Source organism: Clarias gariepinus, chromosome 13 (genome assembly GCF_024256425.1).
Source record: "Clarias gariepinus isolate MV-2021 ecotype Netherlands chromosome 13, CGAR_prim_01v2, whole genome shotgun sequence".
NCBI classification, from domain to species: domain Eukaryota; kingdom Metazoa; phylum Chordata; class Actinopteri; order Siluriformes; family Clariidae; genus Clarias; species Clarias gariepinus.
Genome location: NC_071112.1, coordinates 15,440,538 through 15,459,634, shown reverse-complemented (window position 1 = coordinate 15,459,634; position 19,097 = coordinate 15,440,538). Strand labels below are relative to the sequence as shown.

The following is a 19,097-nucleotide window of genomic DNA, read 5'->3' as shown; positions in this document are numbered from 1 at the left end:
CATATGATGAAAGCTGACAGTGAGCCTTATGGCTTTGATGAAGCAGAACAGTTAATAGGAGACAGCTGACATTTCTTGAAACCCTGCTAATTAAATCTTTTCCTTTAAAAAAAAAATAAAAGTAGCATAACGTCCCTCGTACTCTCCCACATTTTCTCTCTCTCTCTCTCTCTCTCTTCATGTTTAGAGAATCATGTGTTTTCATTAATCCGTGCTCGTCCGTCTTAATAAGTCAGAGGAAGAGAGATGAGGATGTGGTTTATATTGAGTGTTCTTCTCCAGAATAAATGTGTTGCTGAGGGCACTGTCCGTGCCCCCTCTCTACCAAGCGCAGCCTCATCTACTATGCAGAAGCTCATGCGGTAATCCAAGTGTCCTTTCTGCAATCACAGAGTATAATCTGCCGCTCTCTTGTAACGCATAACACCAGCACTTTACCACATTCGCCTGGTGCACAACGCATATTAGAGCTGGTATTATTGTTGGCCCTCCCCATCTCCCGATCGCTGAGAATAACACTGCACAAGTGCTTTGTGGAAACACTTGTGTTGAAAAGTAGGCTCATTGTAATACAGTTAGAACAGTCGACAGGGCCGTGTTCATGAATTATAATAGACACAAAAGGTTTGTCTGCGGGAGACCTGGGAGAGAGAGATAGCTTTGGCATTTCATCTCCATTCGGAAATAGATTTTTTAAAGCACTCAGTGTAATGTATTCAGTGCTCCGTTGCCGGCATACCGACACTGTCATCTCTCTTATTATTCAAGCTTAATCCAATTGCTCATTTGAATCGCTATCATTCCTCCCATCCTCGTAATCCGTGGTGCTGTTTGTCTCTTAAGGTTAAATACAGTTGTAAAATAGCTCTCTCACGTTTCTGAAAGGGCGCTCCGTTCAAAACGAATTCCAAGCATGTGAAAGTCGATCGGCATTCCCCGTCTCGCCCCCGCGTGGCATCCTCGGTTCCTTCGGCCTGTCGTCCAGGGAAGAATTTTCAGAGCGAGCGCACCTCCTGCTTTGTGCAGAGAAACAGCATTGTTAAACCGCAAGAAGCAGAAAGCGATCCTGTGGGTAGTGATGTTTCAGTAGGCTTACAGCTTCGATACATTGAATCAGGAATTGGAAGGCATGTGGGTTAGTTTAAGATGTGCGCAGACACCTGTCGTAGAAAAAATAAATAAATAAAAACGAAAAAACCTGTGTCACAGCATAAAATGTTCAGAGTGTACAAAAATGGGGTTAACCTAGAATGTCCGGGTCAGCAGGATAGCCCTGACAAAATTAAAGTGCTTTTTATAAATGCTGTCTGCTTCTTTTTTTCCACACTGAAGTGAAACAAGTACATAGTATACCGTATATTGCACCTTAGTATGTTTGAATATTGAACTTGTTTTCCTGCCATCATCCTCTCTGTTCTATATTATTACCCGTTACACATCCAGGTCACAACTCACCGTTGTCATCGAGTCTTCTGTTTCCGAATTGTTTCAGCCTGAAACAGTCCATTTCTAAAAAGCCAACAGCTCTGAGGGATTGCACATTAAAGGGATTATTCACATGCAATCCTAACGTCCCTGCAGGCTGACACCAGAAATGCACCGAGATGCAACGGGACCTTTAAGACCCACAGGAGCATGGCGGCGCTGCTGCAGCTTTTTATTTATACTTTGTTCTCCCGAAAATAAACTTCACCATTTCTCTTGTCCATAAATCTGTGCTCCTAACATGCACGGTTTGAGGCACACAATAGTTTGATTCGTTTAGAAAGTCAGCAAGAGAAGGTCACTTTTGTTATTCCCGTTTAAATCTGTCTTGAAAGCATGAAAAATATAGAATGTATCCAATTATCACATTATTGCACAAATTGCTTGCTGTTTTTTCTTTTTGTAATGAAAAAGAAACATTTTACAGTATATATATATAATATTTTTACAATAAACAATTTCAATGTGTTTTTATGTTTGTGTTTGCAGGTGGAGTTGACAGGCAGCAGCGTGTTTGACTACGTACACCCTGGTGATCAGGTGGAGATGGCCGAGCAGTTGGGAATGAAGCTTCCTCCAGGCCGGAGTCTGCTGTCTCAGGGAGCCGGGGCTGAGGACGGTGCCAGCTCAGCCTCCTCATCCTCACACTCTGAGACACCTGAACCAGGTAAGAGGAGAATGCTTTATGAAATATCCTGCCCTGTTTGTTTATATTTGCCATCTAGCTACTATTAACAGCAAAGAAATATGCATATTTATGAATATAAATTTATGAATAAATTTTGTTTAAATCTTTGATGGTTGCCTAGCTGGGTTATTTTTTAAAGCTTATGCTTAACAATATCAGTAAGATTTTGAGTTAAACTATGAAGCGTTCGGCCTTTACATGCAGTTTAAGAAAATTAGAAAAAGGTCCAAACAAAACAACAAACAATTGAATTGGCTGATGAATCATGACTTGCATATCCTGTTAGAAATCCAGCCAGGCTAGCTCATGGGAATCGGTTAGGGTATGATCCCTCAGGTTGGCCTATACAATTGGCTCGACTGCCTACTGTACATCTTCTCCTTTTAGAAAGCAACCTGCATCTGAATCATGTGAAGTCCATCAGAAATAAGCGTTTTGTGGTGTTTATTCAATGGTAGTGTTACTGGTTTAGAAATGATAGTATAGTTCCTACAGTAACAGTTCAGCCTATAAATTTAAACCTATAAAATGTGTTCAATGTGCTAGCATTTCTTCTGCGGTGTTGCTATCAGTGTGTGAAGAGTGGAAGAAGAGGGTTGCATTGACAATCCAACACAATGGGCAGCACATTGAACACATTTTATAACACATTTATAACACATTTTATAAGTGGTCAGAAACTTATAAATAACTTACGATAGAATAAAGTTACATTAAAACGAAGCACACCGTTGTTGTTTTTTTTGTGAAATTCCCAATAAGTTTTATGTCACATGACCCTCTTCCCATTGAAAAAACAAAAGTTGGATCCAAAATGGCCGACTTCAAAATGGCCACCATGGTCACCACCCATCTTGAAAAGTTTTCCCCACAAACAGGAAGTTAATATCACCAACCATTCCCATTTTATTAAGGTGTATCCATATAAATGGCCCACCCTGTAGAAACCTGAGAACCTACGGTACTGTACCAAAGGTCAGTTGCAACACCTGCGGATGAACTATAAGACTCATCACAAATTCCTGTCATGCTTACTAATCCGCAGAACAACACTGAAGAACACTGAAGGACACAAAATCAAGAGATCTCACAATCCACTTCAACATTAGGTTTAAGAGGTTATAAAGATGCCAGACAATATTAAATATACAGTCACAATCTTTGTGGAATTGTTTTTTTTAATATATTTTTAGATTATTTACAGATCCCTTTAAATAAAAATCTTATACAAATCCTTCAAAATGCTAAGAGCTAAATGTGAATCCAAGTAAACCGCACATACAGTATTATAGCTTAAACATACTGTATTTGGTGCAGTTCGGATATAAAACGTTTCCCTGGTGAAAAACAAAACAGTAAAATCAGTCACGCTCAGTCTTTCTCAGATTTTCAGGTTGTCTGTGTGTTTGTCTACCCGAGTGTCTACAGTATGTGAGACATTTGCTGGCAATCTGCCTCAAGCAAAGTGGTAGAATGGTTGTAGTATTTATATATAATAAATAACTTCCTTTTTGTTTAAAGTATATTTTAAGTACCGTACTGTTACACCAAGTCTTGAGCCACCCCTCATTTTTTCATATTAAATGAATGAAATAAATGTAGTAAATTAAATAAATAGGAAGAACTATTTTACTGCATTAGGCTGAAAAAGTGCCTAAAGATGAAATTTTAAAAATTGCTTGTTTATGTAACAACCTCAGCAGCAACCTTATTTCCCCTCTCATCTGTTTCAATCACTCAGCATTCAGCATCATCAGTATACTAATCACCTGCCTGAACATCTGTATTCATCTGCACCTGTTTCTCATTGGTTCTTGCCCAATGTTTGCTGGGTTTTTATGCTTGAATGATTCATAGGTCACTGTGTGGCTTAACAAATAAAAAGCATTCCTCTGAAACTGCACAGATCCACGGATTAGGCTAAAAATGGGAGCTGGAAAAAAGTTTTTCAGGAAGCCTGGAGAACTATTACTTAAGTCTATATTAAAAACACAAGAAAGTCTATTTCTTAGAAGCAAAATATGAAGAAGTTAGGTGTAGCTAAAGACTTTTGCACAGTACTAATTATTTGAAACACACAATTTAGTAACAATTTAGTAAAATGAAAAAACTAGACTTGTTGGCAGCTGAATCATCCCTGCCAGTGCCAGTGCTGTCAGGTTCTTCATGTTTCTAATGAAAAGTCTATGGCATTCAAGGCACATCCACTAAGCCACAGTAATGCCATACCAGCATTTCCATCTCCAGTATAAACAAACTTCTACCTCGTAGCAGATCTTACCTGCTTACCTGCGTAGTGATGTTAGACTGTTGGATACACTGTGAGAATGGCAGTTTATCCAAAACATTTCCTGTTCTTCAAATGTCACAGTCCCCCCTTATTGTAAAACATGAGGCCTGTGTATAAATATTCAAGTGTTTCAACTGTCGCACTAATGCGGCCATGTTGCCACGTTTGGCTGGCAATGCTGAAACAAAATATTTATAATCGTACTGTGTCACGCAAAAGAGGACAAGTTCCCTTTTGAGTCTGGTTACTTTCAGGGTTTCCTTCTCGTCCTTGCCACATCGCACTTTCCGTTCCAGCTTCTTCATTAGGAGGAAACTCTAGATCTTTTTTTTTTTTTTTTTTAAATATTTAGATTTCTATTTTGAAGCTGCTTTATGACGAGGCTCATTGTTTAAAGTGCTATACAAATATAATAGAAATAAGTTTGTAGGTTTTCAAGGTTGAATCACAAATTGATATCAGCTAAAGCTTCTTGATCATAACTAACACTCAGCATTTGCATGTCTTATTTCTTCCCTGCCAAAATGAAGGAAAGGAAAGATTCAAGAAACAAACTCTCACTCCATCAATTGACGTTGATTTCAGAATAATATACAGTATTTAGACCAGCAGTTAGGCTGGAGGTCTGCGCTCGCTGTCTGACTGCGAGACATGACATGCTTGATGAGTGTCGAGGTGGAAAAGCCGCGGCAGCAGCCGCCGCACTGTAACACGTGCTTCTTCCCTCCGCCCCAGAATTTAATTAGAGGACTTGCATAGAAGAAATGAAAAGAGGTGACATTCCTCATTAGAATTCTTTTCAGGGTGGTTATAGACTTTGCCTTCCAAATGTTCCCATTTTCATTGTGTTGTACTGATGATAATTTAAGTATTAGGGGAAAATCCATTTATAAATTAAACAAAATGACTTGATATCCATCAGTCCCTTAGTTCATCAAGCTGTTCAAACAGGAGGGAGATTGGCTGTTCGGCCCGGGTCTTCCGAGAGCCTCAGTAATTAGATATGCCAAGGATTTATTCTTTGCTGATTGGGGCTTTAAATTAATTGAAGTTCCACATTTGTGGCTTTGTCCTTTTCTCGTTTTTTTATTTTTTTTTTTGCCATCAGATATTACGTATTGGTGGAGTGTGTTCATAAATGTGTGTGTGTAGAAAGATCTGTATAGAATGGCTTTACAGTCGTCCTCCGTAACAGCAGTGAGAGAAAGGTTCTTTAATGGAGAGGGCTTGTGACATTACGATTTATTTGTGTACACACTCTCACCCAACGTTTCCCCTTCTCGCAATCTCTCCATCTCAGCTCAAAAAAAAAGTATGTGATGTGGACATGTGCAGCTGTTTCTCCTTGCTTTTGTCACCTCCTCTCTTTCACTCTGCTCAAGATGTCACTCCTTCCTTTGCAATGTCACCTTTCCTAGCGTTGTACCTGCGAGGTAAATTGTGTTATCAACAGTCTTGTTTAAATGTCTGGCACTGCAGAGACACCAGTAACTCCCCCTCAACCCCACCCACTGGTTCCATCTTCTCTCTCAAGGGCACATCACATGTGTAATAAAGCGGTACATATTAAATATGGCTGTATTCTTTTTTTTTTTCTTTTCTTTTTTTAAGGATGCTAATCCCGATGTTTGTCAACAAGAATCCTTTGATGAGGATGAAAGGCAGTGCTGTTTGTGTGTGTAAATACATTAATAAAAGAGAATGCTGCCAGCGTTATTTGCAATAAGATGAATTCGGGGATGCCAGCCAGATCCTGTGACATCATGTCCACATGAATTCAGCATAAAGACATCGCTGAAATGTAGTTTCATGGTTTGTAAATTTTATAGCAAATAAAATATTAATCCATTTAACGCAGAATTAATTCAATTCTAGTCTGCATTAAAACATTAGAACAAATGAGCAAACTTGAATGGATATCCCCCAGTGGCTGTTTGTTTGCTTTTTTCTTTTTTTCTCCCCTCCTCAATATTTTACTTTGCCGCTGACAGGCTGATGGCTCACCACGGAGCAACATATTGACTAGATCTGCAGTGTAATTCTCTGTGTACTCATTTTATGCAGACCGATTTTTAAATGATGGATGTATTTGTTTTATTTCGGTTTCATTATATATAACAGTGCACAGTAGTTTTAAATCTCTTACGAAGATTAAGAAAAAAAAGTTTGAGCGTCCCTTTGATAAATCTTACAGATGGAATACCATACAGAGGCACATTTTTCTTCTTTGTTTGTAACTAAATCAATGCACTTTGTATCTCTGACATAATAATACAACCATTTTGAACCAAATAAAGAACTTAAGGAAAAACCTATAGGGAAATTTTTTAGGTATCCTGAAAGTTCTAAAAAGTGTGCAAATGAAACAAGAAAAATCACTTTTATTTTGATGTTCAATCTGCACAGATTGCTGATGATAGACTAATAGTTTCAACTTTTTGTAGAGGACACAAACCCTCAACTTCCTGCTACAACCCACACACTAGTGAAAGCTTCTCCCGGTCCTTTTTATTTGGTTAGGAAATAGTACGTGGAAGTGCTGTGTGTGTGTGTGTGTGTGTGTGTGTGTGTGTGTGTGTGTGTGTGTGTGGAGGGTGGCGAAGTTGAGATGCACCGCTGCAGCAGGATCCTGAGGCTCCAGAGCAGGACTAGCCTTTGGTCAGGGTGATCCTGCCTCTCCCTCAGGCTCAGACCTTTGATTTGTGTGCATCGTCCTCCAGCTTCAAACAGGTGTCTGCCGCTGAGCGTGACATTTGAAATGCAAATAGAGCTCTTTTCCACCAGGCCCCCAAACCTGGGTCTGTCAAACTAGAGTAATACCCATGTCTCCAACACATGCAGGTACACACACACACACACACACACACACACATGCATATGCGTCTTGGTAATTAACACAAAACCTTGCGTGTGTACATTTGCTGGTTGTGTGATAGCTAGCAATTCAGTAAAGAGGAAAGGATGAGATTATGAGCTCCATGTAGTGAATAACTTGCGCTATATTTACTTGTGCCATTCAAATTATGTTACTGTTTTTTTTTCCCCAAAGCATTGTAGCACAAAGATCATGAAAACACCACCTTGAATTACTCGCTCATTAGTATTTATAATTAATGCGTGACATTCGATTTATTCAATTATTTAGTTTTTACTTTTTTTTTTTTTTGACCGGCATGTTTTTACTATTTAACTATATTCTATATTACCCACAGTGCAATTGGACTACCAGTTAATAGTGGTGGACCTGCTGAGAGAGATGCACTTTAGTTTGTCCTGCATTCTCACCCCTTCATCTGTATCCTCTACTCCAACAATTAAAAGTTCCAAAGCCAAATCTCTGCTAACTCAATATAACTGCATGGTATAACTACACTAAACTACACTACACTGTAGAACATTGAGACAAATGTTATGGCGTCCACTATTTCTCAATAAGGTGATATTGTGCATCATTAAAAAATTAAGAAAATAAGTTTTTGCTTTCCCTTTTAAGGGTCGTCAAAGCGAATCATCTTCCTCCATCTAACCCTATCCTCTGCTTTTTCTTCTCTCACCCTAACTAACGTCATGTCCTCTTTCACTGCATTCATGAATCTCCTCTTTGGTCTTCCTTTAGACCTCCTGCCTGGTTCCAACCTCAGCATCCTTCTACCAATATTTTTACAATCTTTTCTCTAAACATGTTCAAACCACCTCAATCTGGTCTCTCTGACTTTATCTCCAAAACATCTAACATTTGATGAACTCATTCTTGATCCTATCTATCCTTGTCACTCTCAAAGAGAACCTCAACATCTTCATCTCTGCTACCTCCAACTCTGCCTCCTGTCTTTTCTTCATTGCCACTGTTTAAATTGGTGTGTGAGTATGCTTGTGCTTGTGCCTTAAGTTCCCTGGGACTGGCTTCAGGATTCAACTTTTCAACATAGAAAATTTGTCTTCTGTTACACGCTACTGCAGTGGCACTAATAATGCTTCCCTGTGATGTAGACATGGCACACAACTTCCATGCTCTCATAGGAAAAACTAAAATACGGCACCAGCCAACATTTTAGCACCAGACTGAGTAAGCATCACAAGCATTTCACTATAAGCAGTTTTAGTTGTTATAGAGAGTGTATTTTTCCTTTAACCTTTAAATGCATTTGGGAAAAGTGGCTCTGACCTCATGAGATGTGTACAATATGTTTTAATTAGAAGTAGGGTGGATTTCATATAATTGGAGATGACTCTGTGTCTTAGAAATACAGTCACCACTAAAAGTATCACTATATATTTTGGTATGATCTAAAGTGTGCAAATAGTTATAGATACTTCTGAGTGATCTGGAGATCCTACCTATTTTACGGTATGATAAATCCAATTTAGGATTTCTGAGTATTGAATTCAATCCAATTTTAAAAACGAATCCAAATCCCACAATAAACGTCCACATTCTCTATTAAATGCGGCTGAAACTCTCACTGCCTTCTTGAACTGTTCTTGTGCAAAATTTCTCTCTGAAATGGATAACCTGAGATGGTCAAAAAAAAAGAAAGAAAAAACACAAGAAGACCGAGAGTTGAGTGAGTTTGACCACTCCACACGTGGCCCCGTCAGACAGCAGCAGCAGCAAAGGTCAACAGCCTCACTCCGGGGTCTCTGAGCTGGCTGGGGCACGACGAGTGTGCTGTATGCAACAGTTCTCCCTGGTGATTCCCCTTCACACACTCCACAGTAAAGGTGTTAACCTCGTATGCTGGAGTGTCCTTGAGAAGAAGAGTCAGGGGTCAAAGGAGCCATTTGTACTCACACAGAATACAGATAATGGGATTAGTGCCCACGGAGAGTAGACATTACTCTGATCTACCTGTCAGCGAGACTGCTTATCATGGGTATACACATATTTTAAGACGTAGCTGTAGTAGAGCCCCTTCGCCTGTTCCGAGTTTGTATTCGTAATGAGAAAGCTCTTTTGTTTTAGCACACAGAGCCACAAACAAACAAATGAAAAAGAAAGAAAAAGAAAAGTACAGTACACAATGCGCTCAATTGTATGGTACGAATAGAGTAGTCAGGGATGATCACATGACCTGAGCTGGAGCCTTAATTGAAATCTGAAGCCATAGAAGGTCTCCAGCTCAAACATATTGATTTCACTCAGGCTGACCCAGCCAATGGGGTCACGTTCCAACTCATCTGACATTTCTTCAATCCATCACACATTCAAGCAGACCCCAGTGCCTTGGCCCGCTCTGAGCAGGTTGAGAGTTGGCGCGTGCGTCGGCGTGCGTCACGCTGCCAGGAAGAAGTCGGAAAGGGAAAGGTTTGTAAGAGTAACAAAGGCACCAAGAATTTGTTGTTCCCGCAATTTGTTTATGTGAAAGATCATCTGCTTCTATTTATTCTTTCTCACGTCTCCTTTTGATTAAGAATGCAAATCTGATCCTTTGGTCCATCTGCCTTTCTGTCAGACAAGGAGTGTGTTCAATTAAATAAACATCAGTATGTGCTGGAATGGCCTCTCTTCTCATCTCCAGCCCCCACCTGCTAAAGTCAGCCAAGCATCCGTCTCCCCCCAGCTTCCAAATGGAAATGCTAATGACACTCCGCACATGCAGGCCATTCTCCACAGCAAAATGTATACATTTGTTTTCTGATATCATTTATTACAAGAGACATGACTGCTGCAAGGATTGGAGGATTTGAGGCTGGATTCTTTTCCACTGGCATTTCCCATTCACAGATGGCAGAAGGGATTTCTGCTATTCTCAGAACGGAGATGAGCTGCGAGCGAGCGAGCGGCAGTCGGAGCACTGCGCCGAGCCTGCCTCAGTCTTCTTTATTGCTCAAGAGAATCCCTGAAGATGAGGCAGGAACATGGCTGTCCTCGAACCCAAACCAGTCGCTAGAAACCAGAATAGACATCAGACATTTCCTTTGTTTTGTTTCAACATCTCTCAGTGCACAGATGCAGAAGTTTGCATCCCCCATGGTTTCTGACTAAGGGAGTAAAAATATCTACAAAACAATAGAATTCTCACAAGTTGAGAATGTTAGTGCTTTCTAAAAGATTTTTCAATTCAAAAACACAGTCAAATTAGAAGAAATATTCCAACTATGTAGATCTAAAGGCTGTTTAGCTTTTTAGAGTAGGAGGCAGATCTAAAGACAAACAATGGGTGTGCAATTTCTTAAAGAATATGTATAGCACTGTACAAACTTTTGAGCTGATATTCTTTAAAATATCTTAAATATTGTAACGTTAATGTAGAAACAGACAGATAGATAAATAGATAGTGTAATTTATTTAAGCCCAAAGAAAATTGTATGTGTGAAACATAATATACTGGGGGTTAACTAGATTTAAAAAAAATTGAGTACAAATCACAGGCGCACCCACAAAAACTCATAATTAATAAATATGCAATTTATTTTAGCACCAGCATTGTGATTGTCGAAAAATCCTAAACAGCAATTGTTTATGCAAAGTATTGCCACCCAAAATGAGGTGTTATATTTATGAAAGCCAAGAGATGACATCATCTAATCATTTATTAAGCCGTAATAATGATAATGTTTTTTAGGGTTATATTTTTATTTTTTTAATGAGCAAAGTCTCTCCCACAACTTGTGTCATATTTATGTGACATAAATCGCACTATTCTTCTTATTTAATTATTCCAATTTACTGTCTGCACATTTTATCCCATCAGACAAACACATCTGTCCTGATATTTGGGATCTTAGAAAATCAGGTCCTAAATGTAAGTGTAAATTATTTGTAATTTGTCCTTTTCTTCTATTTTTGGTGCTCCTGTTTGGAGTTGCCAAAGCTGATCACTGCATCCATATAGTTTGATTTGGCTCAGGTTTTTACATCAGATGTCCTCCCTGGAACTACCTCCTCCATTCAACCAGGCTTGGGACTGGAGCCGAAGGGTGCTCTGGCTTGTGCACCTCCAGTGCTTGTGGCACAGGAATCACACCCGGGCCATGGCAGTGAGAGAGCCGAATGCTAGCCAACTGTGTTTAGTTTTTCTTACGCATATGAAAACTTTTTCAAAATGCTACAATTGACTGTACAATGTCAGGAAAATACAGTTATGGGTATATGATTTTAATATGAGCTACTGTACCTCTAGTGGTTGTAGACTTTGGTCAAGGACAAAACAGCATAGGAACGTCTTTAATCCGTATAGTAATCAAACTTAATAATATTCAACATTTTGATTTAAAAACTAACACTGAATGGTTTTATGTTTTATGCTTTACCTCAGCATGAAAGCTATAACTCCTGCAGTATGGAGTGTTTACGTGATTAATGCATGGTGAGCCTTTCACCCTCTTTAATAATTCAGTCTCCATAACACTCCTGCTAAAGTAAAAGTCATAATGCTTGTTAATTTTCTGTGCACGGTCATAAGTTACTCAGTAATTATGAAAGTACCCATCACTTCATGCGACAGATTCTCTGTCGGTGTTGGGTGTGCTGATCAACCAGCCACCATAAATAAAGGCCAAGCCTGTTCGCTAAGACAAATGGTTTTAATCATCTGATGTGTTCATTTATTCCAAGCTCTAAGTTTAGTCTTAAATTAAAGCTCTTGTGAAAGCATAACTTGATTTAAAGAAATGCCCATCAATCCTGACTGCCTTTCACACAGAGGTTATGCTGTGATGGAGCGTTCCGATGCTTTAGTTGTCCTTTGCAGCGCAGATAATGTTTACAGCTATGTGGTTGACATGTAGAAGCCAGTGTTTATTATGGAAATTGAGTTGGCCCACCCCGTGTTCCACACTCAGACGCATTAGCAAGCTTTCGAAAATCTCACTGTTTCACCTGTCAGTCCCACACCCAGTATCAAACCATACAGAAAGACATGCTCACAATCTTCCGCGAGGAAGAGAGAAACTAATGACAGCTTAGCCAGGCTAAAAAGATAGGAGATTCTGTCACATTGAAAGTACAAGATCACTCGAGGAGGAAGGCTTCCGAGCTTCAGAAGACAAAGGTGGGATCAAGCAGTCTCCAGACTATTAGAAGCCAGTTTTATTTAAGCTTATTTAGCTGATCAGCTTGTCAGGCAGGGCTTTTTATCGAGAGAAGTTGAGTAGACATGGCGCATTAGACCTGAGTTCCCAGGCAGCAAGAAAGTGTTTGAGTAAAGCTGAACGGCTCGTTCACACAGGAAACCAGCTGAGCGCTAAAGGAAGCACAGAGAAATCAGCTCTTGTGGCGCAATAAGCTGAATTTATAGTGTTTTTATTTGTCATTCACAGCTTTTTGTTTCTGGTTTGTGTGCAAGGTATAATTTTAGAAGCTAGAATAATACTGTTTCATTTTATGTGGTATATGTAAAATACACAAACACTGGTAATTCTGCAAATCGTAGTTTTTTCCTACGTAGTTTTATCCTGCGCACAGATGCAGATGTACGGACATTTCGGAGTACTGTTCCTACCTTTGACAAGCTGCATCATGATTCATTGGTACTCGTCCAGCAGCTTGGGTCACCAGATCCCCCCCCCCACACACACACCTCCCTCTCCAGTCATCTCTCAGATCAGTCCACGCTGGAGATAGCGGACTTATTTGCAGCTTTGTGTGGTATTTAGACAGCCCACCTCGAAGAAGCCAATTCCTTTTGTTGCCAAATTTCATATATACACACTTTTGTTTAACTGGGTCTTATAACACAGCAGAGATAAGGAGTAACAGTGAACAGGTCTTCGCCCAATAAACAGGGAAATTATCTGGCCTGCTTTTCCTCGTGACACAATTTGTCAGACCTGCTGATAGGAAACAAATTCTATTCATAAAGCTCTCCTCTTCTTGGCTCCAGTGCGATTCGGTAGCAATTCAATTATAGTTTTGTGCGATAGTGAGCCCGGAGAGAGAATCCTAGCTGACAAGAAATATGACAGGACAGTTACTGAGTGTTTATGCAATTAAACTTTCACTGACAATACCTGCCGAGTGATGAATGCCTGGGCGGAGGTGGATGTGCACAAGTAGTGCCCCACAAGGATTGCACATTTTTCATTATTTTACAGTCTGCTGTGATCTTTCAGGGATGGCTGCAAGGAGCATAGCAGAGAGAGAGAGAGCGAGAGAGAGAGAGCATTACAGTCACAGACCAACAACATACAATGGGAGAGGATATCAGATTAAATAACACAAAAATAATGTTTAATTATAGCAAGACTTTAATCTAGTTGAGAGAAGTGAGATAATATCAGCTCCTGAAATAAGTGATCCTGAGTTAACCCCTTCACATGTACCATAACAGCATTTTCTCATCGGCTTCATGCTTGATTTTATTGTGTTCTGAAAAAAACCCACATTTTATATGCCTCTGGTTGTGTTTGTTAAACAATACAAAAACTATCAGTCTGGTGTGGACATGAAAGTCTGACTCCAAGAGGTTTATTTTTGTTTGTTTTTATATTTTAAGTAATTACTTTAATTATTTAAGTAATTAATAAAATAATAATTTATTTATTTCCTTGTTTGCTTTTGTTGTTGATGTGGTTTTTTATCATTAAGCCAGATTTACTGTTTAAACTGAGAAAATCTAAAAAGCATATGAAAAAGTTTGAAAGTGGTGAAAATCCAATCTTTTAAAAAATATATACACATTAATATAGGGAAACTGTCTGACCTAATAAAACTGTTATTTCTCCAGTTACGATCTTAACACACACACACAATTCTGCCATTATCGATCTTCATTTTTGATTTACTGGTACTGCATCGTTTGCATTTTTATTTATATATATATATATATACACACACACACAGTATGTATAAAGATACGGTAGCACTTATTTGCGTGTGGTTGTAGCGGCTCCTTTAACTGGCACAGCCACCGGGGACTGACTGGTCATCTACGCTGTGAGATGGTTATTAGTGTGCTGAGTTATGGGAGAATTCTACTGGGACGTTCAAGTGCCCTGTTTGTCCAGAGATCAAAACTGAGGTGCGTTGTTCTTTTTAATTAATCATTTGTCCTTCAAACAGGGAAGTTTCTCTCCTCACTGCACTCTTTCCACAGATAATTAGGCCCCATAGTTCAGCTAATTCCATGAGAGACCTGCTTGTATCCACCTGCTCTTTTTGTATGGGTAATCTTTGTCTTGTAAGATTCTGTCCCTGGGGAATTGCTTCGTTTTGTGAAGAATAAGAAAACCTCTATGCTTTTCCCTGTAGGATCCCACTATGCTTGCATTTGTAATGGTATGCATGCACTATACACACACACACACACACACACACACACACACACGCTCGCACGCGCACCATCCTTCCCCAAGGCTTGTCGTTCTCATTGCGCACTGATAGGGTGGTGTTGATTTTAGGTGTATATGGATCTCTGACTAATCCTATTAATTCAAAGTGAATAACAAAGCGGACCAGGCTTTTTCCCATGTCATTCCATTTATTCAACCCTGCTAGTGTTTTGTTCCTCCATCATAATTATTTCCGAGTCAGATGTGCGCTGATTTCCTGGTGGACTTGTGTACCTCAGACCGACTTCAGGAACAGCAGAGCTGGGATAATTCACACCGCTCCTCTGGGGTGCTGTTCTCTGTTTTGTCAAGGACATTTTTATTACAAAGCTGATGGAATTTGCATATTAATTCATTTCTTTCAATTTTTAAGATTAAATGTTGTCAACATGTATCAGTGCAAGGCTTTGACAGACCTGATGAAATGGGTCAGTCATGCTTGAACATTTTGGAGTAAAGCAGCCAAGTACACCCCCCCTCCCCCTCCCCCTCCCTCTCTCTATTGGGGTCCCTCTCTCTCTCTCACACACACACACACACACATTCACCCCAGTGCTCCTTACTTTTGTTTCTCTCATCCCTCCGTCCTTCCTTCTTCCCCTCCCTCAGCTTGATTAAGGACGTGTTGAGACACTGTAAGAGGGAAAGACTACAATGACACGCCAAATCCTGTCAACTTATATTGAGTGCTCTTTTCTAAATTACGATGCTATTAGCACTCGAATTATAAGTGCGTTTCCACATCGGGTCATTCCCTCTCTTTTCATAACTCTACAACTTGTGGGTCTTCTGCAGGTTCGAAGTGTCTCAAGTGTGTTTTAAGTTTGTCCTAATTTTTCCTAGATAAGCCGAATACTTAGATGTGATGATAATGAGGTGGATTTGATGCTCCTGAATTATGTTACAAAAACAAAGCAATCAATTTGAAGTTTTGTTTTGTTTCTTTTGTTAGGTGGTGCATCAGGAAACTAGGAGTATACTCTTGTGTTTGCTTCAGAATCAGAATTGGGGGTTTGAATCTCGCCTCCGCTCCTCTGTGTGTGTGTGTGTATGGTGTTTGCACGTCCCCCCCCCCATATTTTATGTGTTTCCTCCTTGTTATTTCTGTTTTCCCCCACAGTCCAAAGACCTATTGGAGCCTAAGTGGCCTGTCTCCAAATTGCCAATAGTGTATGATTGGGTATGAGTGTGTGTGTGTGTGTGTGTGTTTCTGTGCCCTGGATCCCGTGCCTTGTGCCCTGACTTCTCGCGGATAGGGGCTGTGCACCCCTACACAGGGTTATTTTACTATGCAAAGCCTAGTAGCAAAATAGTAGCTATAATAGCAAAATATCTATATATTATTGTTATGTATATTTACTTTTAAGAAAACTGTATTAACCTAAAAAATGAAATTATTCCATGAGAAGAATTGAAACATTTATGTTTATATTAAAACTTAAAGAGGAAGCACCGTAAGGATCGCCACCATATTAGGGAACAGTGTTGTGTGGCATGGCAGCGGCTCCCGGGGGCTGAACACTCATTAGTTTCGTCAGGAGACTTTACTGTGACAAGCGCTATCACTGCTGCATCCTCTCCACCTGTTCAACCTGCCTGCCTTTCACCGCTTCAGAGACATGCTGTAGGGACGCCCAGTGCAGACACACACTTGCCCATGTGCACACGCAGGCTTCCTTCTCACTTTATACACGCAGAAATATCTTCATCCACCATCTTTAGGATGTCATATGCAGCTTAATCACATTTAGTTGCTTCCATCCCATGAAAAGGCTGTTGACTAACGAATCTCGAGTGCACGGGATAGCCGTGACCTCTGCGCTGATAAAAACTGCCCAGCTTGTCAGTGACTTACCCTTTGTATCACATTAATAATGGATGAGTCCAGCAAACCTGCTTGTCCTACAGAGGTGGACAGCATGAGGGGTTATCTGACCACAGCTGCTGCTCCGAGAATCTGATCCTATTCTACATCTACCACAACCGACAGGTCTTTAAACAAAATCTCCTAATTCAGAGCACTGTGAAAGAGAGAGAGAGAGAGCATGACCCTCATCTACATAGGGATGATCAGCGTGTCTACAGCTACATGACAGAGTTGTTGTCTTGGTATAAAGAGGCTATATTGAGTGTTTCTGAGTGGGTCCCTATAAGATGATCTGAGCAGGGGGACACTGCTGATGTTTGATTGATATTCATTTTCCTTCGCCCCCATCAAGGCTTCCTGGTGGATGACAAGTCAGAGGGAGTGAGCGTTCATTTTTGTCCGTGTCAATAAGGTTGTCAGTGCACAAGTTTGCTTCGCCTCTAGCTGTCATAATAACATCAAACCGTAATGTGACTGATCTCTCTGCAGATTGCTGCGCACGCACTTTCTCCCCCGCTTTAGAGTAATGGATATCCCCTGTCGTGTTCGACAGCCTGTAATTCAATGTTAATGTTAGAGAATGTTTGGTGCAACTCGGTGCTGCAGCCCGATCTCTCCAAAAACGTAGTCGAAAAAAAATTCATGGGTGCCATTAACTTAAGTAAACATGACCCTGAAACCATTTTGATTGATTTGTGTGGACTGATGTAAAACAAGTAACCAATAAATCTAAATGTGTATGCTCCGATTCGAGAAGAAATAAGTGCTTCAATTAGAGCACTTTAAAATTTATTTACAACCCCACATTTGACTATTGCTTTACTTTTGCAGATGAGGGACTAATTAAAACAGTGTTAACAGCGTCTAATTGATATCTCATGTTTACGATGCCGTGCGGTGTTTTGGTCTAAACGCATGGCTTTATCAGGGGCTGCAATTACACCTTGGAATGCTGATTCAGAACGTTATCTGTCTCTCTTTTTCAGTAAAGTTGGACTTTGAGCGCACATTTCACTTGAACCCAGGCTAATTAGTGTGGTGCTACGCAGCATGTGAAATGAGTTTTAGATTTTTATTAATATTTTGAAAGATCATGTGGGACACAAAGCTGTTTCTGTTCGAATGATGGTCAAGAAAACAGTGAAATCTGTTTCTCAGTGGTGTTTTTAGATTCATATTCATAGATGTCACATTGATTTGTTTATCCAGTCTGGCCTCATCTGTCCCAAGCATTCTGTAGGGCTATGGAGTTCTGCTCGAGTGTTTATACTCTCGCTAGCACAGCTACATCGTGCGCGTTTGTGAGTGCTTGTCTGCCACATTGTAGTGGGTTGCTATGGAAACTGGGAGATGTATATACACACATATACACACACGCCTCTAAACACACAGTGGCTACAAAGAGGTCTCACAGGAAACTGAAAAGTAGTTGTTTTTTTTAGAACTTCTTTTAGAATTTAAAACAAACTTTTATTTTTTTTTTTTGCACTAACAATAAAGAATTTTATTGAAACTATAATTAATATGATCTGTAGTACTCTATATACTTAGTAGTATATTGAATAGTAACAACACTGCGCATAAAAAAAGGCTTTTTTCGAATCGTATATGAATGCTAACCTTAGCTAAACGTTGAAGTAGACTGCTGATTAGAATAAAACGTTATTAATGAGTTTGCTAAACACGCCGCTCTCAACCTCTGAACTGCACAGCCGTAGCTGTGGCAGGCGAGAGAGACGTTCTTGACATTTTCTCCGAAATATCAATAGTATTTGGTATAGTTCAAAGGTCAACTTCCTTGTACTATTTTTGTTCTTTGTTTTTATTCTTTTTTGGTTTTCACAAACCAGCTATGTGTATACTGCCATCTAGTGTATCAAAGAGTGTAGACAAGTTTACTTGGGTACAGGGCAGCATTATTAGTGCGAAAGCTGGCCAGTGTGGGGATGAGGAACGGGAAATGGTATTCATGGTGCAAAGCAGTTGTACCCAGTGCAAAAATGACATAAGTGAGATTTTCTGGCCGAAATGTTGCAGGCCGAGCATTTTGCGTGTGAGAGAGTGTTACACTGTAAAAGAGTGAGAGAAAGGGTCAGAGTAGACACCAGGACCTGCCATGCTGTTATTGATGGTCAACAGTCACAGCACGCAGAGTAATACTTTTAAAATCCCATCACTTACTCCCAGAGACAACTATTCCCAAAGGGTTTCATCAAGAAAATTAATCCCAGAGCCTTCGGAACTATAAGTTATGCCGCTTTCACACAAATGGTATCCTCCCTTTAATATCATCTCAGATACTATCTGTTTTATATGAGTAGCAGATTCACAGTGGGAGAATGGTATATTACAGGAGATTGTATTTTAAACTCGCTAAAATAGTCAGCTCTGTGAAACATCGACGAAAAATGTCATATTTGTTGCATAGGGATAATCCTTAAGAAGTGTGAAAAAGTAAATTGCAACAAAATGTTCTAAACAAGTCTAGACAATGA

At 39.8% G+C, this 19,097-nt stretch overlaps 1 protein-coding gene across 4 annotated transcripts in view; it reads left to right on the top strand.

Moving 5' to 3' along the window:
- LOC128536245 (neuronal PAS domain-containing protein 3) overlaps positions 1–19,097 on the top strand; it is a 237,705-nt gene that overhangs the window by 197,321 nt on the left and 21,287 nt on the right. For all 4 annotated transcript variants that reach the window (XM_053510425.1, XM_053510426.1, XM_053510427.1 and 1 more), the window contains one exon: positions 1,975–2,152. In XM_053510425.1, the coding sequence (XP_053366400.1) occupies positions 1,975–2,152 (178 nt within the window). The remainder of the gene's footprint in view (positions 1–1,974; positions 2,153–19,097) is intronic.